The sequence below is a fragment of the Mesoplodon bidens genome (genome assembly GCF_964165515.1).
Source record: "Mesoplodon bidens genome assembly, chromosome: 15".
NCBI classification, from domain to species: Eukaryota; Metazoa; Chordata; class Mammalia; order Artiodactyla; family Ziphiidae; genus Mesoplodon; species Mesoplodon bidens.
Window position 1 is genome coordinate 50,513,494 of NC_138171.1, and position 26,684 is coordinate 50,540,177.

Genomic DNA, 26,684 nt, shown 5'->3' on the forward strand with positions numbered 1-26,684 from the left:
TGAAAGACCTGAGGTCTAGAGGGGTTACATAACTTACCCACAGTTAGTAGCTAGCAGAACAAGGACTCAAATCAAGATTTGTCTGACTTCAGGATTCTTCTGATACATAATTATCCTGCATCCCTGAATGACTTCTACTGTCTACATTGAACACCAGAAAGCTCCAGTAGTTGAATGATGCTCATTTGGCATAGGAGGATGAGGTGTTGCTAGGATACCAGCACCTAAGGCCTTCCGCACAACCACTGAGGGACCCAATGTGACACATGTACCTGGACAAGGCTAGTGGGGAGGTTCATGGAGCAGTGGATCTGTCCAGTAAAGACAGTCCTTCTTCACTGATTTGTCCTCCAGGCCTCCTTTCCTTGATTGTCACTGGGTGGTCTGAACGATCAGGTTACTTCTCTTTGCCTCTGTAGTTGTACCTTCCCCCATTTTCACCTTATGTGTTCAGGTTCTTTACATGAAATCTTATTTTTAGAAGGCTGTTTCTTTTCCAGGCCTTGTTGCGGACAGTGGCCATGATGGTGCCAGATTATGCCCTCATTGGAGAAATCTCCCTCTACTCTATGGGGTTCCTAGACTCCAGAAGGTATGTTATATTGGCTTTCTAGTGGGTTCTAAAGAAAGAGTGACAGAGTGGCTTTTTGTGGGGTGGATTCAAGGTAAATTGTCCATTGGAAAAAAAAGAGAGAAACTTGAGAAACTGCTCTTGCTCACAAGTTGCTCTGAAAGCACATAGCCCTGGTCTTGGTCCTGACCCCATCCCTGACTAGGAAATGGCTCAGACTACCAGGAAAGGGCCTCCACTCTAGTTGTATACACCTGATTTCTTCTAAGGAAGAATCGCTCATCTCTTCTCTACCCTTCACTCTAACACACACACACACACACACACACACACACACACACACACACACTCCTAAATGACTTAAGGCGAGACTGAAAAACATGAAGTTATTCCAAGATTGAAGAGGAAAAATGAATATAATTTAGAATTAACATTGTTATCAATATAATATTTATTTACTCAAATCAACTTGGTTATCTCTCATTCAAGTATGACCCAGTTTTCTAAGATGGAGATATACACAAGCATCAGTGTCTTTATCATATGCACCCAGAGTTGTGAATATTTATTGTAAAATGCCTTTTATCGATCTATTTCAAATTTTACATTTGTCTTTTTACATGTCTTGCCCATAATCAATTGATTTTTTGTTACTGCAGTTATCTCCACAAGGCCCACAGTGTCTTTGTGGCCTGGAGGTCCTTGCTGTTAATGCAAGGGGCTGCAGATGTTCTCAACAGAATGTGCCATCCTTCCAAGGCTAAGAGGCTGCCTCAGTTGTAAGAGGTTTATTTTTTCTATAGGAGACTTGGGTTACATTGATTTGCCTGTTCAATTCATTTATTTATTCAATTGGCAAACCACCTACCTTATGCCCAGCCCTGTGCTAGGTGCTGATGAGCAACACAGTCTTTGCTTTTGAAGTAAATCAGTCTTGTTAGAGAGGAGCCCTGCAAGGGGAATGTGCATAAGTACATTAGTTAGGGTAAACCTGCCCTCCAAATGCCAATGGGTTAGCATAGCAAAAGTTTATTTTTCACTCCCTAGAAATCTAAAATGGGTGTTTGTGATCAGAGGAGTTCTTCCCCAGGGACCCAGGTTACTTATATCTCACAGCTACAACACATGAGCATAGAGGATCTTATGGAGGAGGTTTTTATGGACCAGCCCTCAAAGTGGCATACTTCCCTTTCATTCATATGCCACTGGCTAGGACTCAGTGATGTGGCCACCCGTAACTGTGGGAGGCTAGGAAATGTGGTCCCCCCCGTGTGCCCAGGAAAAATAAGATATGGCAGTGCACATGAGCATACATGTATTGTGTGCTGCGTATATTAAATTTTGAATTGGTTTTCTTAAATTAAAAAAGTAAAACATGGATATTGAAAAAAACTGTAATGTTACAGAAATGCAAAAATGAGTGTCCCCTTTGTGACCCTTTGTCCTACTCTTTAGGCATTAACATTGTTAATCGTCTGATGTAATCTTCCCAAGTGTGTGTTTGTGTGTGTGTGTGGTGTACACATACATTCATATATACAGATAAAAGTATAAACACATATAACTTCTTGTACAGTATATGTTATCCATATGTATGTGCTTGCTGTTCTTCATCCAGCCTTTGAAAGAAAGTTACAGAGCTTCCTTAGCTCATTATGGTAACTCTGTGAAGAGGCCTTCAAATGATAGGGTTTCTCCATCAAGTTCGTGGGCAGGCCTGGCTTCTGAAGGGACAGGGCACAAGCATGTTGGGAATGTCTGCTGAGCAGGACACGGTCCTCTCTAGAGGGTCTGCAGACATGTCTTTGCCCTCCCGGTCTTGCCCAGAAGATTGTTGCAACCTACCGCCTGTGTTCAGAGCAACTTTCCTCCCAGCATCACTATGACTATGGCATGCGTGCTGTCAAGTCTGTGCTCACTACCGCTGGCAACCTGAAGCTGAAGTATCCAGAGGAGAATGAGAGTGTCCTGCTGCTCCGGGCCTTGCTTGATGTCAACCTGGCCAAGTTCTTGGCTCAAGATGTCCCTCTATTTCAGGTGTGTAGTGGTTTGGGACCTTGGCTAAGCACTGAGACTCAACATCCAAAGATGAAAAATTTTTTCGGCACCTCTTCCATCTCCTGACACCCCCTCCATTCTCTAGCCAGCATACCTATTGCCAGATACCCTCCCCCAAATGTTACATAATAATGGTAATAGCAATATCCCTAATTCCTGATTTTAATAAATAGTTTCACGGCTAGGATATTTGCTGTTGAGTGTGAGTAATTGTTTATATCAAATGTAATTAGTTTTTTGGGGGAATTATTTTAATGCCTATCTTCCTTACTAGGCTGTAAGCTCTTGAAGACAGAAATCTTGACTGTCTTGTTCATTGCTAGTAAATGACTGAAAGACAGCACAGACTTATTAACTGTTTGCTGACTTTTAAAATTTTGGGGAAGGAAAATCATGTTTAACAGATATTGTTGGAATTTGTAATTGTAGATAAGTTTTGGTACAGGAAAAATGAGGTTTGGAATTTTCCAAGGATTCCTGCTACCTGTAGATCTCATTTTAGAAAAATGTTGAGGTTATGTATCTGATAATTCATCTTTTTCACACCTTGAATTTTTGTTAACAGGGAATTATATCAGATTTGTTTCCTGGAATTGTTCTTCCAAAGCCAGACTATGAAGTTTTTATGGAAGTCCTGAATGAGAACATCAAAAAGATGAAACTCCAGCCAGTACCTTGGTTTATTGGAAAAATTATCCAGGTTGGTTCCTTGTACCCATGTGGGAATGTACCTGTTTACTGTTTGCTGAGGTCAGGAATTAGAAAGAACTATGGTAGATTGGAACTGAACTGAAGCAATTGGAGATGCCTGATTAGAGATGAAGACACTCAACAATCTGTTGTGCCTTCAGTTTTCATTTCCAGGAGCTGACTTTTAAAATCCAATATTTTTCCTATGACCATCTTCGCTGGGGTTTCTTTTTCATCATTTGGGAATGAAACAGACCTTTCAGGGCATTGGGCTTTGAATTAGTCAAAAACCAACTTTTTTGGTTCCCAGTGACAGAAATCCAATTCAAACTGTCTTAGTCAACAAAAGGGAATTTACTCATTAACCTAACTTGGAAAGTATAGAAATATGTTGGTTTCAGGCATAGTGAGATACAGGTTTTTAGATAATGTCATCAGGAATCTGCCTGTCCTCATTTCTGGATTCTGCCTCTCTCTGCATGAAAAATTCATTTTCAGTTGGGCCCCCAGTAGCCTCACACTTAGATTGTCCCATGTTCAAGCCCAGAAGGAAAAAGAGCATCATTCTTGGAGTGTCCTCAGCAAAAGTCTCAGGATTAGCTTTGAATGGTGCTCATAAAGTCACGTGACCATCCCTGAACCCATTACAGAGACAAGAAGTAGACCATAACCACCCCACCTCTGCCAGAAGTGGAGGTGGAGTCAGAGCCACCCAAGTCATGTGGACTGAACCATGAAGTGGTGGTTCCTCAGGGAAAATCAGGGTGCTGTTATCAATAGGTGAAAGAAATGTTTCTACAGTCTTGACCCTGGAGAACCTTAGTGAAACTTCACCCTAATTTCAGGGATCCTTCCCTAGGATCACTTTCTATGTAAAACTGACTTAAAGTCATAAGTTGAATAAAATAAGCCCCAAATGCACTTTTTCTACAGAATCACAGGACAGAACTACAAGGGACCTTAAATGCCATCTGCTCCTGGATCCTTAAGAACACTGGCATCCAGAGAGGGAACAGATTTGGATTCATATAAACCTAGTTTCAAATCTCACCCCCATCAGTTTTTTGCTGTGAGATTTTAGGCAAGTTAGTTCACCATTCTGAGCCCTAGTTTCTTCATCTGTAAAATGGAGGGAGTAAAACCTTCCCCACAGAGTAATTTTGAGACAAGAAGTACATAAAATGCTAGATATAGTGCCTGATTACTATATCAAAATCAACCTCACCATCTCCAAGAACATCAGAAATATCATCATTTCCCAAAATCATATTGTTATTTAGAATTAAACGTCAAAGTAGGACCCAGGTCTCCAGATTCTGAGATCAGAATAAAAATTTTTAGGAATAAAAATTTTTTCCCTACTATTCATCAAATGTGCTAGTCTTGACACAATTCATTTAACTCAATATTGAATCCCAATCTATTCGTTGGGATTTTATAGATGGACTTTTTAAAACTAGGCATGAGCTTTTATTTCCAATATTTTATAATAAAAAATTTAAACATGCAGAAAAATTGAAAGAATTTTACTGAGAATACCCATGTACCCACCACCTAGATTTTATAATTAACATTTTATAATACTTGCTTTATCACTTACCTATCCATCCATCCATCCATCAACTTATCTTACTTTTTTATGTATTCCAAAGTAATTTCCAGACCTACAGATGAACTTTTATATAGTTTAGTACCAATTTTCAAAAGCAAAATATATGGAGCTACCTTCCCTTTTGTATATTGATACCTTGATAATCCATTTAAAGTTATGTGAGGGGGAAGGTGAGAGGCTATTGAATCATAGGTGCTTTTCTCTCTTTTTTCTAATGTACGGTCAACTCCATTTATCTTTATTCAATCTGAGATGTCTTTGCAGTCTACTTGAATATAAACCTTACTTGATGGTTGGGGATTTTGTTGTTTTGTCCTCTCTGTAGAACTTAGAACAGTATCTGGCACATAATAGGTGTTTAACAAATATTTGCTGACTCACTTTTGTCAGTACCTGTACCACCCCCATTGTCCTACTTTACACCTTCTGTATAACTCACTTCCAAGGTGAAAAATAATGCAAACAATCCTTAAAATAAAAAGCTTCATATATTCCCTTTTGCTGAGAGACTCACAGTTTAAAAGGAGAGAGAAAACATTTCACACTAATATAAATGACCAAAACATTTGCATTTCAACTGTCATGGACTACTTGTCACAGACAAAACAATTAGAAAATTCAAAAAATGAGCTTCCACTTAGCTTTTGATTCTCAAGGGTAGGGACTAAAATTACATGGAAGTTCATTTATATTTTATAGCATTGCCCCTGGCTCAGAAAATACATTTTAATCTATTGAGAGTTCCAATCAAGTCAGAATAGCATTTAGGCCTTGAGAAAGGAAATTTCCAATAGAAATGCATTTGGCTAAAATGACCATTGTTTCCTTTTCCTCTTTTTTTTTTTAATATTTATTTTGCTTTATAACAAATTTAGTCAGTTATACATATACATATGTTCCCATATCCCCTCCCTTTTGCATCTCCCTCCCGCCCTCCCTATCCCACCCCTCCAGGCGGTCACAAAGCACCAGCTGATCTCCTTGTGCTATGCGGCTGCTTCCCACTAGCTATCTACCTTACGTTTGGTAGTGTATATATGTCCATGCCACTCTTTCACTTTGTCCCAGCTTACCCTTCCCCCTCCCCATATCCTCAAGTCCATTCTCTAGTAGGTCTGTGTCTTTATTCCTGTCTTACCCCTATGTTCTTCATGACATTTTTTTTCTTAAATTCCATATATATGTGTCAGCATACAGTGTTTGTCTTTCTCTTTCTGACTTACTTCACTCTGTATGACAGACTCTAGGTCCATCCACCTCATTACAAATAGCTCAATTTCATTTCTTTTTATGGCTGAGTAATATTCCTTTGTATATATGTACCTCATCTTCTTTACCCATTCATCCGATGATGGACACTTAGGTTGTTTCCATCTCCGGGCTATTGTAAATAGGGCTGCTATGAACATTTTGGTACATGTCTCTTTTTGAATTATGGTTTTCTCAGGGTATATGCCCAGTAGTGGGATTGCTGGGTCGTATGGTAGTTCTATTTGTAGTTCTTTAAGGAACCTCCATACCGTTCTCCATAGTGGCTGTACCAATTCACATTCCCACCAGCAGTGCAAGAGTGTTCGCTTTTTTCCACACCCTCTCCAGCATTTATTGTTTCTAGATTTTTTGATGATGGCCATTCTGACTGGTGTCAGATGATATCTCATTGTAGTTTTGATTTGCATTTCTCTAATGAGTAAAGATGTTGAGCATCCTTTCATGTGTTTGTTGGCAGTCTGTATATCTTCTGTGGAGAAATGTCTATTTAGGTCTTCTGCCCATTTTTGGATTGGGTTGTTTCTTTTCTTGTTATTGAGCTGTATGAGCTGCTTATAAATTTTGGAGATTAATCCTTTGTCAGTTGCTTCATTTGCAAATATTTTCTCCCATTCTGAGGGTTGTCTTTTGGTCTTGTTTATGGTTTCCTTTGCTGTGCAAAAGCTTTTAAGTTTCACTAGGTCCCATGTGTTTATTTTTGTCTTTATTTCCATTTCTCTAGGAGGTGGGTCAAAAAGGATCTTTCTGTGATTTATGTCATAGAGTGTTCTGCCTATGTTTTCCTCTAAGAGTTTGATAGTGTCTGGCCTTACATTTAGGTCTTTAATCCATTTTGAGCTTATTTTTGTGTATGGTGTTAGGGAGTGATCTAAGCTCATACTTTTACATGTCCCTATCCAGTTTTCCCAGCACCACTTCTTGAAGAGACTGTCCTTTCTCCACTGTACATTCCTGCCTCCTTTTTCAAAGATAAGGTGACCATATGTGCGTGGGTTCATCTCTGGGCTTTCTATCCTGTTCCATTGATCTATCTTTCTGTTTTTGTGCCAGTACCATACTGTCTTGATTACTGTAGCTTTGTAGTATAGTCTGAAGTCAGGGAGCCTGATTCCTCCAGCTCCATTTTTCGTTCTCAAGATTGCTTTGGCTATTCGGGGTCTTTTGTGTTTCCATACAAATTGTGAAATTTTTTGCTCTAGTTCTGTGAAAAATGGCAGTGGTAGTTTGATAGGGATTGCATTGAATCTGTAGATTGCTTTGGGTAGTAGAGTCATTTTCACAATGTTGATTCTTCCAATCCAAGAACATGGTACATCTCTCCATCTATTTGTATCGTCTTTAATTTCTTTCATCAGTGTCTTATAATTTTCTGCATACAGGTCTTTTGTCTCCTTAGGTAGGTTTATTCCTAGATATTTTATTCTTTTTGTTGCAATGGTAAATGGGAGTGTTTCCTTGATTTCACTTTCAGATTTTTCATCATTAGTATATAGGAATGCCAGAGATTTCTGTGCATTAATTTTGTATCCTGCAACTTTACCAAATTCATTGATTAGCTCTAGTAGTTTTCTGGTAGCATCTTTAGGATTCTCTATGTATAGTATCATGTCATCTGCAAACAGTGACAGCTTTACTTCTTCTTTTCCGATTTGGATTCCTTTTATTTCCTTTTCTTCTCTGATTGCTGTGGCTAAAACTTCCAAAACTATGTTGAATAAGAGTGGTGAGAGTGGGCAACCTTGTCTTGTTCCTGATCTTAGTGGAAATGGTTTCAGTTTTGCACCATTGAGGACGATGCTGGCTGTGGGTTTGTCATATATGGCCTTTATTATGTTGAGGAAAGTTCCCTCTATGCCTACTTTCTGCAGGGTTTTTATCATAAATGGGTGTTGAATTTTGTCGAAAGCTTTCTCTGCATCTATTGAGATGATCATATGGTTTTTCTCCTTCAATTTGTTATATGGTGTATCACGTTGATTGATTTGCATATATTGAAGAATCCTTGCATTCCTGGAATAAACCCCACTTGATCATGGTGTATGATCCTTTTAATGTGCTGTTGGATTCTGTTTGCTAGTATTTTGTTGAGGATTTTTGCATCTATGTTCATCAGTGATATTGGCCTGTAGTTTTCTTTCTTTGTGACATCCTTGTCTGGTTTTGGTATCAAGGTGATGGTGGCCTCGTAGAATGAGTTTGGGAGTGTTCCTCCCTCTGCTATATTTTGGAAGAGTTTGAGAAGGATAGGTGTTAGCTCTTCTCTAAATGCTTGATAGAATTCGCCTGTGAAGCCATCTGGTCCTGGGCTTTTGTTTGTTGGAAGATTTTTTATCACAGTTTCAATTTCATTACTTGTGATTGGTCTGTTCATATTTTCTATTTCTTCCTGATTCAGTCTTGGCAGGTTGTGCATTTCTAAGAATTTGTCCATTTCTTCCAGGTTGTCCATTTTATTGGCATAGAGTTGCTTGTAGTAATCTCTCATGATCCTTTGTATTTCTGCTGTGTCAGTTGTTACTTCTCCTTTTTCATTTCTAATTCTATTGATTTGAGTCTTCTCCCTTTTTTTCTTGATGAGTCTGGCTAATGGTTTATCAATTTTGTTTATCTTCTCAAAGAACCAGCTTTTAGTTTTATTGATCTTAGCTATCGCTTCCTTCATTTCTTTTTCATTTATTTCTGATCTGATTTTTATGATTTCTTTCCTTCTGCTAACTTTGGGATGTTTTTGTTCTTCTTTCTCTAATTGCTTTAGGTGCAAGGTTAGGTTGTTTACTCGAGATGTTTCCTGTTTCTTAAGGTGGGATTGTATTGCTATAAACTTCCCTCTTAGAACTGCTTTTGCTGCGTCCCATAGGTTTTGGGTTGTCGTGTCTCCATTGTCATTTGTTTCTAGGTATTTTTTAATTTCCTCTTTGATTTCTTCAGTGATCACTTCGTTATTAAGTAGTGTATTGTTTAGCCTCCATGTGTTTGTACTTTTTACAGCTCTTTTCCTGTAATTGATATCTAGTCTCATAGCATTGTGGTCGGAAAAGATACTTGATACAATTTCAATTTTCTTAAATTTACCAAGGCTTGATTTGTGACCCAAGATATGATCTATCCTGGAGAATGTTCCATGAGCACTTGAGAAAAATGTGTATTCTGTTGTTTTTGGATGGAATGTCCTATAAATATCAATTAAGTCCATCTTGTTTAATGTATCATTTAAAGCTTGTGTTTCCTTATTTATTTTCATTTTGGATGATCTGTCCATTGGTGAAAGTGGGGTGTTAAAGTCCCCTACTATGATTGTGTTACTGTCGATTTCTCCTTTTATGGCTGTTAGTATTTGCCTTATGTATTGAGGTGCTCCTATGTTGGGTGCATAAATATTTACAATTGTTATATCTTCTTCTTGGATCGATCCCTTGATCATTATGTAGTGTCCTTCTTTGTCTCTTCTAGTAGTCTTTATTTTAAAGTCTATTTTGTCTGATATGAGAATTGCTACTCCAGCTTTCTTTTGGTTTCCATTTGCATGGAATATCTTTTTCCATCCCCTTACTTTCAGTCTGTATGTGTCTCTAGGTCTGAAGTGGGTCTCTTGTAGACAGCATATATATGGGTCTTGTTTTTGTATCCATTCAGCCAATCTGTGTCTTTTGGTGGGAGCATTTAGTCCATTTACATTTAAGGTAATTATCGATATGTATGTTCCTATTCCCATTTTCTTAATTGTTTTGGGTTTGTTATTGTAGGTCTTTTCCTTCTGTTGTGTTTCTTGCCTAGAGAAGTTCCTTTAGCATTTGTTGTAAAGCTGGTTTGGTGGTGCTGAACTCTCTCAGCTTTTGCTTGTCTGTAAACGTTTTAATTTCTCCATCAAATCTGAATGAGATCCTTGCTGGGTAGAGTAATCTTGGTTGCAGGTTTTTCTCCTTCATCACTTTAATTATGTCCTGCCACTCCCTTCTGGCTTGTAGAGTTTCTGCTGAGAGATCAGCTGTTATCCTGATGGGGATTCCCTTGTGTGTTATTTGTTGTTTTTGCCTTGCTGCTTTTAATATTATTTCTTTGTGTTTAATTTTTGACAGTTTGATTAATATGTGTCTTGGCGTATTTCTCCTTGGATTTATTCTGTATGGGACTCTCTGTGCCTCCTGGACTTGATTAACTATTTCCTTTCCCATATTAGGGAAGTTTTCAGCTATAATCTCTTCAAATATTTTCTCAGTCCCTTTCTTTTTCTCTTCTTCTTCTGGAACCCCTATAATTCGAATGTTGGTGCGTTTAATGTTGTCCCAGAGGTCTCTGAGACTGTCCTCTGTTCTTTTCATTCTTTTTTCTTTATTTTGCTCTGCAGCAGTTATTTTCACTATTTTATCTTCCACCTCACTTTTCCGTTCTTCTGCCTCAGTTATTCTGCTATTGATCCCATCTAGAGTATTTTTTATTTCATGTATTGTGTTTTTAATCAATGCTTGATTCATCTTTAGTTCTTCTAGGTCCTTGTTAACTGTTTCTTGCATTTTGTCTATTCTATTTCCAAGATTTTGGATCTGGGAAATAGAATCTTGGATCATCTTTACCATCATTATTCTGAATTCTTTTTCAGGTAGACTGCCTATTACCTCTTCATTTGTTAGGTCTGGTGGGTTTTTATCTTGTTCCTTCTCCTGCTGTGTGTTTTTCTGTCTTCTCATTTTGCTTATGTTACTGTGTTTGGGGTCTCCTTTTTGCAGGCTGCAGGTTCGTAGTTCCCGTTGTTTTTGGTGTCTGTCCCCAGAGGCTAAGGTTGGTTTAGTGGGTTGTGTAGGCTTCCTGGTGGAGGGGACTAGTGCCTGTGTTCTGGTGGATGAGGCTGGATCTTGTCTTTCTGGTGGGCAGGTCCACGTCTGGTGGTGTGTTTTGTGGTGTCTGCGGACTTTTTATGATTTTAGGCCACCTCTCTGCTAATGGGTGGCGTTGTGTTCCTGTCTTGCTAGTTGTTTGGCATAGAGTGTCCAGCACTGTAGCTTGCTGGTCGTTGAGTGAAGCTGGGTGCTGGTGTTGAGATGGAGATCTCTGGAAGATTTTCGCCGTTTGATATTATGTGGAGCTGGGAGGTCTCTTGTGGACCAGTGTCCTGAAGTTGGCTCTCCCACCTCAGAGGCACAGCACTGACTCCTGGCTCCTCAATTTGGGATGATTTGTTGTCTCTTCATGTATTCCACAGACGCAGGGTACATCAAGTTGATTGTGGAGCTTTAATCCGCTGCTTCTGAGGCTGCTGGGAGAGGTTTCCCTTTCTCTTCTTTGTTCTCACAGCTCCTGGGTCTCAGCTTTGGATTTGGCCCCGCCTCTGCGTGTAGGTCGCCAGAGGGCGTCTGTTCTTCACTCAGACAGGACAGGGTTAAAGGAGCAGCCTCTTGGGGGACTCTGGCTCACTCAGGCCGGGCGGGAGGGAGGGGCACGGAGTGCGGGGCGAGCCTGCAGCGGCAGAGGTCGGCGTGACGTTGCACCAGCCCGAGGCGCGCCGTGCGTTCTCCCAGGGAAGCCGCCCCTGGATCCCGGGACTCCGGCAGTCTCCTTTTCCTCTTTAAAAGCAAGTAGAAATGGTGCAATGAAAAGATTAGTGGCATTGAAGTCGGAGAGCCCTGTGGTCAAATCCTGGTTCCAGCACTGATGAGCTTGGGCAAGTTAGTTAGCCTCTCTTGGGCTCAGTGTTCCCACCATTTAAAAGTAGTTAATGATACCTGAGTGGATTAAATGAAATAACTTACGTAAGTCACTGCTGCTTAGCACATAGATAGGTGCAGAGCAAATAGTATTTCCCATCCCTTAAATAATCTGAGATGCACACATATAGTTATTCATCCAAAAAATATTTAAACAATAGATGACAAATAAAGGACTGCAGTCCTTGTTCCTTGTAGACATCTGACTAATTGCAGTTCTGGGAGGTTTGCAATGATTAACTTCTTTTATATGTCTCCTCCCAGATCTACGAGATGATTCTGGTAAGACATGGCTATATGATTGTTGGAGACCCCATGGGTGGCAAGACCTGTGCTTATAAAGTGTTGGCTGCAGCTCTGGGTGATTTACACGAAGGTAAAACTCATATCCCTGGCTTCCAGGGAGGACAGGAGTCCCCACTCAGTTGACTGGCTCCATAGAGATGATGCCAGGCTGTTAACTTTACCATCCCTGATTTGTGACATTAGAGCCAGGAGTAGAACATGGCACACAGAGGTCTGCAGGCAGAGAATAAAGAGGGGGAGAGCTTCTAACGGGGGATTTTATGTGCATCACTAAAGCTGGAGGAATTTTCTCAAATGCTGAACAGTGGCTTCTCCAAGGGTTTCCCAATGAGAGGGAAACTCTTGCCACTTGCCTAAACAAAACTGGTCTAAAAGCAGATCATTGCATGATTTCTTTTCTTTTTCTTTTTTTCCTTCCATCCCTTCTTTCCCTCTCCTTTCCTTTTTTCTCCCTCCCATTCTCCAGCCCTCCCATCCACCCTGCCTCCCTCCTTCCCTCCCTCCTTTCCTTCTTTCCTTCCTTCAATTTAATGTAAAAGATAAGACCTCAGACTTTTGAATGAAACTCAGACCTTGAACAAATGACTAAACCTCTCTTTGCCTCTGTTTTCCCAGCTGTAAAATGGGATTGTTGTGATAATTAAATGAGATTATGCAGGTAAATAACCTAGCTCAACAAATAAAAGCCATGTTTATTGCCAGAGAAACAGTTTTGAAGTTTTTTTCTTTTATAAAACACAAGGCTGTGGTTTTGAAAAGCAGTGCCTTGCTGTGCTGTGTTTACAGGATCCCTTCCGCTATGCTTCATTTTAATATTTCTTTCTAATAACATTGAGTTACTGCTGATTGAGTTACTGTGGAATTTTTGAGTTTTTTGTTTTGGGCACTAACTTGGCCTTAATAACTTGGGCATTTCAAACTTAAGTAATAATTTTGGCATTGAATATAATTTAGGAAACTAAATGAAGAGAAAGGAGGTTACTCCATTGTCTTTGCCTTAGAATTCTGCAGAAATTATTCTTTATTTAGTTCATGGCTCAGGCACTCCAGTTTTTCCTTACTTTGAAGGATCATGTAAAAGTATGGTTATTTTCTGTTATTAAATACATACAGTGTGCCATCCATCAGCCTGTGTATTCTGGTTGGGTCCTGGTGCTCCATTTCTCAGGGGATACTTATTGGGCAGCTAAAGAAGAGGTTTCAGGGCTAAGCTAGCCCTTCAGATAGACAAAAGGAAAGTAACCATCATTTTCCAAAATCTTTTACCTGTCAGCTGTTTCCTCATCTCAAGTCAAAGCCAAGGTTCTAGGGTAGCCAGGTACATAAAGAGACCTGATTATATGGCATCTCTCTCCTTTACTGCCTGAGTTCTTTTAGGCCCAGGCAGACTTCTTTAGATCTGACTGGCACATTTGACTTGTTTAAAATGAGCCTCAGAAAACAATATGGTGAGAAACTAATAGCTGTAATAACCTAACAACTTAAGGCTTTGCCTATCCAGTTATCCCAATTTTTATACAGACTGAGTACAAATTTTAAGGACTATCCTTGGATGGCATATTGATAAAAGTTGTTTGGTCTTTTAGATGGCATTATTTCTTGTCCTAATGTTCTGGTGTCACCAGAACTTTTGTAACTTGTGTTGGACCTTCTTGCCCAGCCAACCAGATGGAGGAATTTGCTGTGGAGTATAAGATCATTAACCCCAAGGCTATCACCATGGGGCAGCTGTATGGGTGCTTTGACCAAGTGAGCCATGAGTGGACAGATGGTGTCCTTGCCAATGCTTTTCGGGAGCAAGCATCTACTTCGTCTGATGACCGCAAGTGGATTATATTTGATGGGCCAGTGGATGCTGTTTGGATTGAAAATATGAACACTGTTCTGGATGACAATAAAAAGGTACCTGTCTGATATCACTTTTACATGGATGTGCAATAAACTCTTTTACTGAAGTTAGTCATTGATCAAAACTATATAACAATGGAATATTACTCAGCCATAAAAAGAAATGAAATTGAGTTATTTGTAGTGAGGTGGATGGACCTAGAGTCTGTCATACAGAGTGAAGTAAGTCTGAAAGAGAAAAACAAATACCGTATGCTAACACATATATATGGAATCTAAAAAAAAAAAAAGGTCATGAAGAACCTAGAGGCAAGACGGGAATAAAGATGCAGACCTACTAGAGCATGGACTTGAGGATATGGGGAGGGGGAAGGGTAAGCTGGGACAAAGTGAGAGAGTGGTAGTGTATATATGTCCATATGTCCAAATGTAAAATAGATAGCTAGTGGGAAGCAGCTGCATAGCACAGGGAGATCAGCTTGGTGCTTTGTGACCGCCTGGAGGGGTGGGATAGGGAGGGTGGGAGGGAGAGACGCAAGAGGGAAGGGATTTGGGAACAGATGTATATGTATGACTGATTCACTTTGTTATAAAGCAGAAACTAATAAAAAAAAAGTTTAATCAGGTCCCACTTGTTTGTTTTGATTTTGTTTCCTTTGCCTTAGGAGACAAATCAAAAAAATATTGCTACGATTTATGTCAAAGAGTGTTCTGCCTATGTTTTCTTCTAGGAGTTTTATGGCTTATGGTCTTACATTTAGGTCTTTAATCCATTTTGAGTTTATTTTTTGTGTATGATGTGAGAAAATGTTCTGATCTTATTCTTTTACATATAGCCGTCCTATTGTCCCAGCACCACTTACTGAAGAGACTGTCTTTTCTCCATTATATATTCTTGCCTTCTTTGTCATAGATTAATTGACCATAAGTGTATGGGTTTATTTCTGGGCTCCCTATTCTGTTCAATGATCTATATTTCTGTTTTTGTACCAGCACCATACTGTCTTGATTACTGTAGCTTTGTAGTGTAGTCTGAAGTCTGGGCACATGATGCCTCCAGCTCTGTTCTTCTTTCTTAAGATTGCTTTGGCTATTAGGGGGTCTTATGTGTTTACATACAACTTTTAGAATTATTTGTTCTAGTTCTGTGAAAAATGCCTTTGATATTTTGATAAGGATTGCATTTAATCTGTAGATTACCTTGGGTAGCATGGTCATTTTAACAATATTAATTCTTCCAATCCATGAACACAGTATATCTTTCCATCTGTTTGTGTCGTTCTCAGTTTTTTATCAGTGTCTCGTAGTTTTCTGAATATAGGTCTCTTACTTCCTTATTTAGATTTATTCCTAGATATTTTCTTCTTTTTGATGCAATGTTAAATGGGATTCTTTCCTTAATTTCTCTTTATAATAGTTTGTTTTCGGTGTATAGAAGTGCAACCAACTTCTGCATATTAATTTTGAATCCTGCAATTTTACTGAATTTATTGGTGAACTGTAATAGTTTTTTGGTGATGTCTTTAGGATTTTCTATATATAGTATCATGTCATCTGCAAGCACTGACAGTTTTACATCTCCTTTCCAATTTGGATTCCTTTTATTTCTTTTTCATGTCTGATTGCTGTGGCTAGGACTTTCAATACTATGTTGAATAAAAGTGCTGAGAGTGGGCATCTTTGTCTTGTTCCTGATCTTATAGGAAATGCTTTCAGCTTTTCACCATTGAGTATGATATTTGCTGTGGGCTTATCATATATGACCTTTATTATGTTGAGGTGTGTTTCCTCTATACCCACTTTGTGGAGATTTTTTTAAATCATAAATGGATACTGTATATATTTTATCAAAAGCTTTTTTGCATCTATTGAGATGATCATATGGTTTTTATTCTTCAATTTGTTAATGTGATCACACTGATTGATTTGTGATATTGAAAAATCTTTGCATCCCTGGGATAAATCCCACTTAATCACGGTGTATGATCTTTTTAATGTATTGTTCAATTCAGTTTGCTAATATTTTGTTGAGGGTTTTTGCATCTATGTTCATCAGTGATATTGGCCTGTAATTTTCTTTTTTTGTGATATCTTTGTCTGGTTTTGGTATCAGGGTAATGCTGGCATCATAGAATGAGTTAGAAAGTGTTCCTGCCTCTGCAATTTTTCAGAATAGTTTGAGAAGGTAGGTTTTAACTCTTCCCTGAATGTTTGGTAGAATTCACCTGTGAAGCCCTCTGGTCCTAGACTTTCATTTGTTGGGAGTTTTAAAATTACTTATTCAATTTTATTACTGGTAATTGGTCTGTTCATATTTTCTTTTTCTTCGTGGTTCAGTCTTGTACCTTTCTAAGAATTTGTCCATTTTTTTCTAGGTTGTCCACTTTATTGGTGTATAGTTGTTCGTAGTAATCTCTGCAATTACTTTGTATTTCTGTGGTGTTGATTATAAGTTCTCCTTTTACATTTTTGACTTTATTGATTTGGGCTTTCTCTCTTTCTTTCTTGATGAATCTGGCTAAAGATTTAGATGACTGGCCTTAAATGACATTAGGCTAGATGGACCCAATAGACATGTATAGAACATTCCATCCAAAAGCAGCAGAATACACATTATTTTCAAGTGCATACAAAACATTCTCCAGGATAGATAACATGCTAGGCCACAAACAAACCTTGGTAAATTTAAGAAAATTGAAATCATATCAAGCATCTCTTCCAACCACAATGCTATGAGAGTAGAAATCAGGTACAAGAAAAAAACTGCAAAAAGTACAAAGAGGCTAAACAATATGTTATTAAACAACCAATGGATAACTGAATAAATCAAAGAGGAAATCACAAAATACCTGGAGACAAATGAAAACAAACAACAATCCAAAATCTGTGGGACACAGCAAAAGCAATTATAAGAGGGAAGTTTACAGTGATATAAACCTGAGCAACAAGAAAAATCTCAGGGCTTCCCTGGTGGCGCAGTGGTTGAGAGTCCGCCTGCCGATGCAGGGGACATCGGTTCATGCCCCGGTCTGGGAAGGTCCCACATGCCGCGGAGCGGCTGGGCCCGTGAGCCCTGGCTGCTGAGCCTGTGCGTCCGGAGCCTGTGCTCCATGACGGGAGAGGCCACAACAGTGAGAGACCCGCATACCGCAAAAAAAAAAAAAAAAGAAAGAAAAGAAAAATCTCAAATAAACGACCTAAGCTTATACCCGAAGAAACTAGGAAAAGAATAACGAAACACAAAGTTAGCAGAAGGAAAGAAATCTTAAAGATCAGAGCAGAAAGAAATGAAATAGAGACAAACAAACAAACAAAAAACCAATAGAAAAGGTCAATGAAACTAAGAGCTGGTTCTTTGAAAAGCTAAACAAAAATCAAGATTTGCATTTTTAGTGAGAATACCACAGAAGTGATGATGTATCCTCAGTGCATCATCAGTGGGTACATGATATTGATCTATCTTATTACTGGTGAAGGCTCTGGTCAAAATTAACTTTGTTCATAGTTATATTTCTCCACTGTTAATGTTACTATTTTTTCCTTTGTTATCAATAAGTACATTGGGGAAGATAATTTGAAACTATGCAGATATCCTATTTCTCCTCAAACTTTCATGCACTGGTTTTAACATTCATTGGTAGATCTTGCCTGCAACAGTAATTATGGTGGCATTTCCTAATGTAAATTTTCTATTTATATTTATATTCCTTTTACAAATTAGAATTCTTCTGTAAAGAAAAACTGTTCTTCCATACTTATTTACTTATTTAATTGTTTATTGATCAAAGTATGGACTCATGGATATTTATTTTATTCTATGGATTATAATCCAATGCTATAATTATTTATTTTGCTGTTCAAATGGTTTTTGCCATTGGGAGCACCTTCAGGTTGGTTCCTGTGTCCCTTCAGCATGTCTTTATCCTCAAATTACTAAAATCAGATATGAAAATGGGGACATTACTACTCATTGTACAGAAATAAAAAGGATTATAAGAGAATACTGTGAACAATTTTATGCCAACAAATTGGATTACTTAAATGAAATGGACAAATGCCTACCAAGACACAAAACCTACCAAGACTGCATCATGAAGAAATCTGAATAGACCAGTGACTAGTTTTGGTCAGTTATCAAAAAGCTCCCAACAAAGAAAAGACCTGGATCTGATGGCTTCACTGGTGAATTCAACCAACATTTAGAGAACTAATATCAATCCTTCTCAAACTTTTCCAAAATGTTTAAAAGAGAACACTTCCTCACTCATTCTATGAGGCCAGCATTACCCTGATACCAAAGCCAGACAAAGACACTACAAGAAAATTACAGACCAATATCCCTTGTGAAGATTAATGCAAAAATTCCCCCCAAAATACCAGAAAACCAAATTAAGCAGTATATTAAAAGGATTATACACTGTGACCAGCTAAGATTTATTTCTGTAGTGCAACGATGGTTCAATGTATGAAAATTGATCAATGTGTGATACATGTCATACAATGTAATAGAACGAAGGGAAAAACACATTATCTCAATTAATGCAGAGAATCATTTGACAATATTCATGAAATCATGATAAACAACACTGAACAAAGTAAGAATAGAAGGATACTACCTCAACATAATAAAAGCCATATGTGAAAAACCCACAGTGAACATTATACTCAATGTTGAAAGACTTAAAGCTTTTCAGCTAAGATAAAGAACAGGGAAAGGATGCTTGCTTTCACCACTTCTATTCAACATAGTATTGGAAGTACTAGCCAGAGTAATTAGGCAAGAAAAAGAAATTAAAATATATATCCAAGGCTTCCCTGGTGGCGCAGTGGTTGAGAGCCTGCCTGCCGATGTAGGGGACATGGGTTCGTGTCCCGGGCTGGGAAGATCCCACATGCCGCAGAGCGGCTGGGCCCGTGAGCCGTGGCTGCTGAGCCTGCGCGTCCGGAGCCTGTGCTCCTCAACAGGAGAGGCCACAACAGTGAGAGGCCCGCGTACTGAAAAAAAAAAAAATATATATATATATATATATATATATATATATATATATCTCCACATTAGAAAGGAAGAAGTAAAATTATCTGTTTGCAGATTATATGATCTAATACGTAGTAAATCCTAAAGATTTCATGCACACACACAAAAACTGTTATAAACAAATTCAGCAAAGTAGCAGGATACAAAATCAACACACAAAATCAGTGTATTTCTGTACACTGACAATGAACAATCCGAAATCTAAATTAAGAAAGCAATGCCACTTACAATAGCCTAACAAAGAATAAAATACATAGGAATTAACTTAACCAAGAAGGTGATAGACTTCTACAATGAAAACTACAAAACATTGCTGAAAGAAATTATAGAACACTTTAATAGAAAGGCATTCCAAGTTCATGTATTGGAAGACTAAACATTGTTAATATGTCAATAGTACCCAAAATAATCTACAGATTCAGTGCAATTTCTATTAAAATCCCAATTACATTTTTTGCAGAAATATAAAAATCCATCCTAAAATTCATATGGAATTTCAAAGACACTGAGTAGCCAAAACAATCTTGAAAAAGAAACAGAAAGTTGGAGAACAAAGAACACTTTCTGATTTCAAAACTTAATGCAAAGCTAAAATAATCAAAACAGTGCAGAACTCATACAGACAGATGTATAAACCAATGGAATGGAACAGAAAGTCTAGATATAAACCCTTACATGTATTGTCAAATGATTTTCCACAAGGATACCAAGACATTTCAATGGGGAAAGGACAGTCTTTTCAACAAATGGTGTCAGGAAACCTGGATATGCACTTACAAAAGAATGAAGTTGGACCCTTAATACCATCTACAAAGATTAACTCACAACAGATGAAAGACCTAAACATAAGAACTAAACCTATAAACTTTCTAGAAGACATAAGATGGAAAGCTATTTGGCAATGATTCCTTGGATATGACACCAAAGTCACAGGCAACAAAGGAAAAAAGACAAATACATCGCATGAAAATTGAAAACTTCTGTAAATCAAAAGACTCTAGCAACAGAATAAAAAGGCAGCCCACAAGTGGGAGAAAATATTTACAAATCATATATATGATAAAGGATGAATACCCGGAATATATAGAGAACTCCTAAAATTTAACAACACAAAAACAAATAATATGATAAATAATAGGCAAAGGACTTAAATAGACATTTCTCCAAAGAAGATACACAAATGGTTAATAACCACATGAAAAGATGCTCAGCATCACTAATTATTAGGAAAATGCAAATCAAAACCACAATGAGATACCACCTCATACCTGTTAGGATGGATACTATCCAAACAACAAGAACAACAGCATCAACAACCAAAAGAACAAGTGTTGATGAGGGTGTAGAGAAATTGGAACCCTTGTGCACTGTTGATGGAAATGTAAAATGGTACAGTTGCTATGGAAAATAGTTTGTCAGATCCTCAGAATTAAAAATAGAATTACCAGATGACTTAGCACTTCTACTTTTGGTATATATACAAAGGAATTGAAAGTAGGGACATAAACAGATATTTGTACACCCATGTTCATAGCAGCATTATTCACAGTAGCCAAAGGTGGAAGCAACCCAAGTGTCCATCAACCAATGAATGGATAAATAAATCTAGTATATACATATGGTGAAATATTATTCAGCCTTAAAAAATGAAGGAAATTCTGGGGAGTTCCCTAGTGGTCTAGTGGTTAGTATTTGGCACTTTCACTGCCGTGGCCTGGGTTCAATCCCTGGTTGAGGAACAGAGATCCCACAAGCCGCATGGTGCGGCCAAAATAAAAAAAAGAAAGAAATTCTGATACATGCTGCAACATGGATGAACCTTAAGGACATTATGCTAAGAGAAATAAGCCAGTCAGAAAAAGACTATATGATGTCACCTCTAAGACATATCTAGGTTAGTCAAATTTATAAAGACAGAAAGTAGAATGCTGTTTGCCAGGCGTTGGGGAGAGGGTAATGAATTAATGTTTCATGGATACAGAGTTTCAGCTTTGCAAGACGAAAATAGTGCTGGATATGAATAGTGGTGATGGTTGCACAACAACATGAATGTATTTAATACCACTGAACTTTAAAATGGTTAAGATGGTAATTTTTATGTTATGCATATCTTACCACAGTTAAAAAAAAGTTTTTTTAATGTATGTGGATAAAGGATCTGGCAGGTGATGCCACTCAACCAGTATCAATCCTCTTCCCAGGCCCCTCACAGACAAAACTGCCCAATTCATATCTATTGCACTCTGCAGCTTTTCCTGAGATTCCTTTTCTTGCTTTTAGATGAAATCAGGGAAATAGAAGAGAAGGAAAGTGAATTATTTGAAAGCCTGACAAGCCAACAGATCTTCCTCTGGCTGCAAGGTCTGTTCCTTTTTGCCTTGGTGTGGACCGTGGCCGGCACCATCAACGCAGACAGCAGAAAGAAAGTTGATCTGTTTTTCCGCAACCTCATCATGGGTATGGATAATAACAACCCAAGACCCAAAAGCGTCAAACTCACCAAAAACAACATCTTTCCAGAAAGAGGTAACTTAATACCTGTTTGTTTTGTCTTACTATAGTGGTTTGGAGCATATGTTCCAAACCCAACCAAAATGTGTGGCCCATGTGAGGCCTTTACAAAAGTCAGGAAAGATTTTGTAGCTTGCCTGAGAGGGTTCACTTCTTCAGAGCTGGCCCGTGTATGTAGAGATGGGTGACCCTGAAGTCAGGGTCTTATGGGTTATTTTAACTACTAATTTTTAGTTTAGAAAAAGTCGATATAACTTTTTTTTTAATTACCCATAATCTCATCACTCTAACAGGCCCCAGGGAACAGCATGAGAAATATAGCCACTTTTTTTTCTTACGCCCTTCTAGTCCTGTTCTATGTGTATACACGTCATATCATGGTGATTATGGTATTAACATTTCCTTTAATTTTTTCATTGTAATCTAATATTATATTAAAATATTTATAATTTTGCTACATACATTATCTTCAGAATGATTACTTTAATGTATTAATATTCTTATATGTGTGACATCATTCATAAAAAGATTGAAAGATGTTTGTTTTCTTTTAAGTAGCTTTTACTGCTTTTTTTCTTACCACCCAAGTAATACATTACATCAAATTTAGAAAATACAGAGAAAGGAATAGAAGAAAATAAGTATCAATGGTAATCCCACTATCCAGAAATAATCACTTTTTATATTTTTTCTTTCAGTTTTTTTCTGTATTTCTATAGCAAAAATGGGGATCATACTATATATACATTCCAAATAGTTTTACATTTTTTTAATTATGAAAAAGTATATGATGGGCCCATGAGGGAACTCCCTGGGGTGATGGTAATGTTGTATATGTTGAGAGAGATTTGGGTTACACAAATACGTGCAATTCTCAAAACGCAGTGAATGAACACAAGACTTGTGCATTTCATTGTATGCAAATTTTTTAGCAAATGAAAAAATATAAATATTGAACAGTTAATGATATACATGCCGAAGTATTTATGAGGAAGTGTATATATTTTCTTTGAAATGTGTCAAAAAATAAGATGCCTTAATGGATGGATAGAGGGATGAAGAGGTATGTGATAAAACAAGTGAAAAACTAATGGTAAAATCTAGGAGATGGGTATACAAATGTTCACTGTACAGGGTTTTCAGTGTTTCTTTATGTTTGAAACTTTACATAATAATTTTATAAAATGAATGAGCAAGTAGTTGCCGTTGTCTCCCTAAACACACACTTCCCTCAGCACACCTGGTACACTTCAAATATGTGATACATGGTTATCTGTCAGATGAACTGCATGGAGGCCCTGTACCAATCCCCTTGTTAGATGGTAGTACATCCATTCTTTTTTTTTTTTTTTTTTTTTTGCGGTATGTGGGCCTCTCACTGTGGCCTCTCCCGCTGCGGAGCACAGGCTCTGGACGCGCAGGCTCAGCGACCATGACCCACGGGCCCAGCCGCTCCGCGTTATGTGGGATCCTCCCAGACCGGGGCACGAACCCATGTCCCCTGCATCGGCAGGCGGACTCTCAACCACTGCACCACCAGGGAAGCCCCATTCTTTTTTTCGTTTTCCTCTGTTTTTTTAATTCAGAAGATTTTCTTTTTTTCTTTTATTTTTATTTATTTATTTATTTTTTGCGGTACGCGGGCCTCTCACTGTTGTGGCCTCTCCTGTTGCGGAGCACAGGCTCCAGACGCGCAGGCTCAGCGGCCATGGCTCACGGGCCCAGCTGCTCCACGGCATGTGGGATCTTCCCGGACTGGGGCACGAACCCATGTCCCCTGCATCGGCAGGCGGACTCTCAACCACTGCGCCACCAGGGAAGCCCTAATTTTTGTCATTTTTATTACAGTGTGTCCTGGTGTGTTCCTCATTGGGTTCATCCTGTATGGGACTCTCTGCACCTCCTGGACTTGGTGACTGTGTCCTTTCCCATGTTAGGGAAGTTTTCAGCTATTATGTTTTCAAGTATGTTCTCAGCCCCTTTCACTCTCTCTCTTCTCTTTCTGGGACCCCTATAATGTGAATATTAGTGTTCTAAATAGTGTCCCAGAGGTCTCTTAAACTGTTCTCATTTCTTTCTTTTTTTTTTTTTTTGCCGTACGCGTGCCTCTCACTGTCGTGGCCTCTCCCATTGCGGAGCACAGGCTCCGGACGCGCAGCCCCAGCGGCCACGGCTCACGGGCCCAGCAGCTCCGCGGCATGTGGGATCCTCCCGGACCAGGACACGAACCCAGGTCCCCTGCATCGGCAGGCAGACTCCCAACCACTGCGCCACCAGGGAAGCCCTGTTCTCATTTCTTTTCATTCTTTTTTCTGTTCAGCAACAGTGATTTCCACTACTTTGTCTTCCAGCTCACTGATCCGTTCCTCTGTATCATTTAGTCTACTCTTGATTCCTTCTAATGTATTTTTTCATTTCATTTATTATACTCTTCATCTCTCTTTGGTTGTTCTTTATATATTCTAACTCTTTGTTAAAAACTTCTAACTTCTCACTCTGTGCATCCATTCTTCTCCCAAGTTCTTTCATCATCTTTACAATCATTATCTGAACTCTTTCTTAGGTAGATTGCCTATCTCCACGTCACTTAGTTTTCTTCTGGGGTTTTATCTTGTTCCTTCATCTGGAACATGTTCCTCTGCCGCCTCATTTTGTCTGAGTTGCTATTTGTATTTTTATGTATGTGGTAGGTTAGTCACATTTCTCGACTTGGAGAAGTAGCCTTCCTTAGGAGATATCCTGTGTGTCCCAGCAGTACACTCCCCTGTTGTCATCCAAACTGTGTGCTCTAGGGATTCCCTCTAAGAGTGTTGCTTGGGTACTTCAGTTATGGTGGGCTATGTGGGCAGTCTGGTACACTTGGTTGGTCCCTAGCCCAGTAGGTTGCCAGGCCCTGCCTTGTGCATATGCTGCTGGCTGCTGGTTAGCAGGGCCTGGTCACAAGGCACTGATTGCAGGGTCCCTGGGGCTAGTGCTGGCTCACTGGTGCATGGTGTCAAGGTCCGGAAGACTTTGGGGCTGTTGATTCCCCCCACTGGTGGGTGAAGCCAAGTTCTAGGGTTAGTTCTGGACTACTGTCAGGCAGAGCCAGGTCTTGGAGCCTGGCTGTAGAGCCCAGGGATCCCAGAGCTGGTGTCAGATCCCTGGTGGGGCAGGGCAGTTCCTGACAGTTAGCTGTGAGGTCCATGGTGTCCCGAAGCTTGTGTTGGCCTGCCACTGGGCAGGACCAGGGCCCAGGTGGTCCCAGGGTAGGATCTGTCCTGTTGTGGGAAGACAGGGTCTGTGAGATTGTGGTTTTCTTGCATGTGGTGTTTGCCCCCTGATGGGTGAGGCTGGTCTTGAGGCTAGTGCAGGTCTCCTGGAGGGCCAGGCCAGTGCCTGTCCACTGGTGGGTAGAGCTGGGTCTTGACCCTCTGGTGGGCAGGGCTGTGTCTAGAGGCATGTCTAGAGGGGCTGTGAGCTCAGGAAGTCTTTAGGAAACCTGTCTGCTGATGGGTGGAGCTGTGTCTCCACCCAGTTAGTTGTGGCCTGAGGCAGCCCAGCACTGGTGCCTACAGTCTATTGGGTGGGGCCAGGTCTTGCTAATGAGGTAGAGGTAGGATCCCACTATGGTTGCTGACAGCAGCATTGTCTACATGGTACAAAGCTCCCAAATATGGCTGCTTCCAGTGTCTATGTCCCCAAGGTAAGCCACTGCTGCACTGTCCCCCCACCCCCCAGCCTCTCTGCAAGACTCTCCAAGACCAGCAGGTAGGTCTGGCCCAGGCTCCTATCAAATTACTGCTTTTGCCCTGAGTCCCAGTGCATGGGATATTGTGTGTGTGCCTTTTAAGAGTGAAGTCTCTATTTCCTGCAGTCCTTTGGGACTCCCAAAATTAAGCCCCACTGACCTTCAAAGCCAAATACTCTGGGGGTGGGGGGTCATCCCAGGCTGGGGAGCCCGATTTGGGGCTCCGAACTCTTGCTCCTGTGGGAGAACCTCTGCACTATAATTATTCTCCAGTTTCTGGGTCACCCTCACCCCACAGGTATGGGACTTGATTATATTGCCAGTCCATCCCTCCTACCTGTCTCATTGTGGTTCCTTCTTTATGTCTTTAGTTGTAGAAGATCTTTTCTTGTAGGTTTCAGTCTTTTTCAAAGATAGTTGCTCTGCAGATAGTTGTGATTTGGGTATGCTTGTGAGAGTTGAACTCTTTCTATTCTTCCATCTTGCCAATCCCCACGTTTCTTCTCTTTTTAAAAAATGTTTAATAGACTTTAATTTTAGAGCAGTTTTGGTTTATAGAAAAATTGAGCAGAAAGTACAGAGTTCTTTCTAGTTTAACTGCATTCTAGTCTGAGAGTATACACTGTGTGATTTCTATTCATTAAAAATTTTTAAGATGTGTTTTATGGCCCAGAATATGGTCTATCTTGGTGAATGGTCCATGTGAGCTTGAGAAGAGTATATTTTACTCTTGTTAGATGAAGTAATCTATAGATGTCAGTCAGTTCCAGTTGACTGATGATGATACTGCTTAGTTTAACTATATCCTTAATCATTTTCTGCCAGCTACCTGTCAATTACTGAGAGGGGGGTATTGAAGTCTCCAACTGTTATAGTGGATTTTTCTGTTTCTCCTTGTAGTTCTTGTAGTTTTACCTCAGGTATATTGATGTTCTGTTCACGTTTGAAGTTTGAAAATAGTATCTAATTTAAATTTCTTCTCTTTTTAATTAGAGTGAGATTGACTTTTATATATCTATAGTGGTTGTTTTTCACAGGTTTTTTTTTAATAGATTTAATTAACTAATTTATTTATTTATTTTTGGCTGTGTTGGGTCTTCATTGCTGCGCATGGGCTTTCTCTAGTTGTGGCGAGCAGGGACTACTCTTCATTGATGTGCGCAGGCTTCTCATTGCGATGGCTGCTCTTGTTGCGGAGCACGGGCTCTAGGCGCGTGGGCTCCAGTAGTTGTGGCTTGCAGGCTCTAGAGCGCAGGCTCAGTAGTTGTGGTGCACAGGCTTAGTTGCTCCACAGCATGTGGGATCTTTCCGGACCAGGGCTTGAACCCGTGTCCCCTGCATTGGCAGGTGGA

General features: G+C 39.4%; 1 protein-coding gene across 1 annotated transcript in view; it reads left to right on the forward strand.

Annotated features, from left to right (window-relative positions):
- Positions 1–26,684, forward strand: part of DNAH3 (dynein axonemal heavy chain 3) — a 192,218-nt gene that overhangs the window by 92,031 nt on the left and 73,503 nt on the right. Inside the window, 7 exon segments of the mRNA XM_081255161.1 lie at positions 501–592; positions 1,231–1,350; positions 2,341–2,608; positions 3,195–3,329; positions 12,167–12,278; positions 13,869–14,110; positions 21,341–21,617. Of these exon segments, the coding sequence (XP_081111287.1) occupies positions 501–592; positions 1,231–1,350; positions 2,341–2,608; positions 3,195–3,329; positions 12,167–12,278; positions 13,869–14,110; positions 21,341–21,617 (1,246 nt within the window).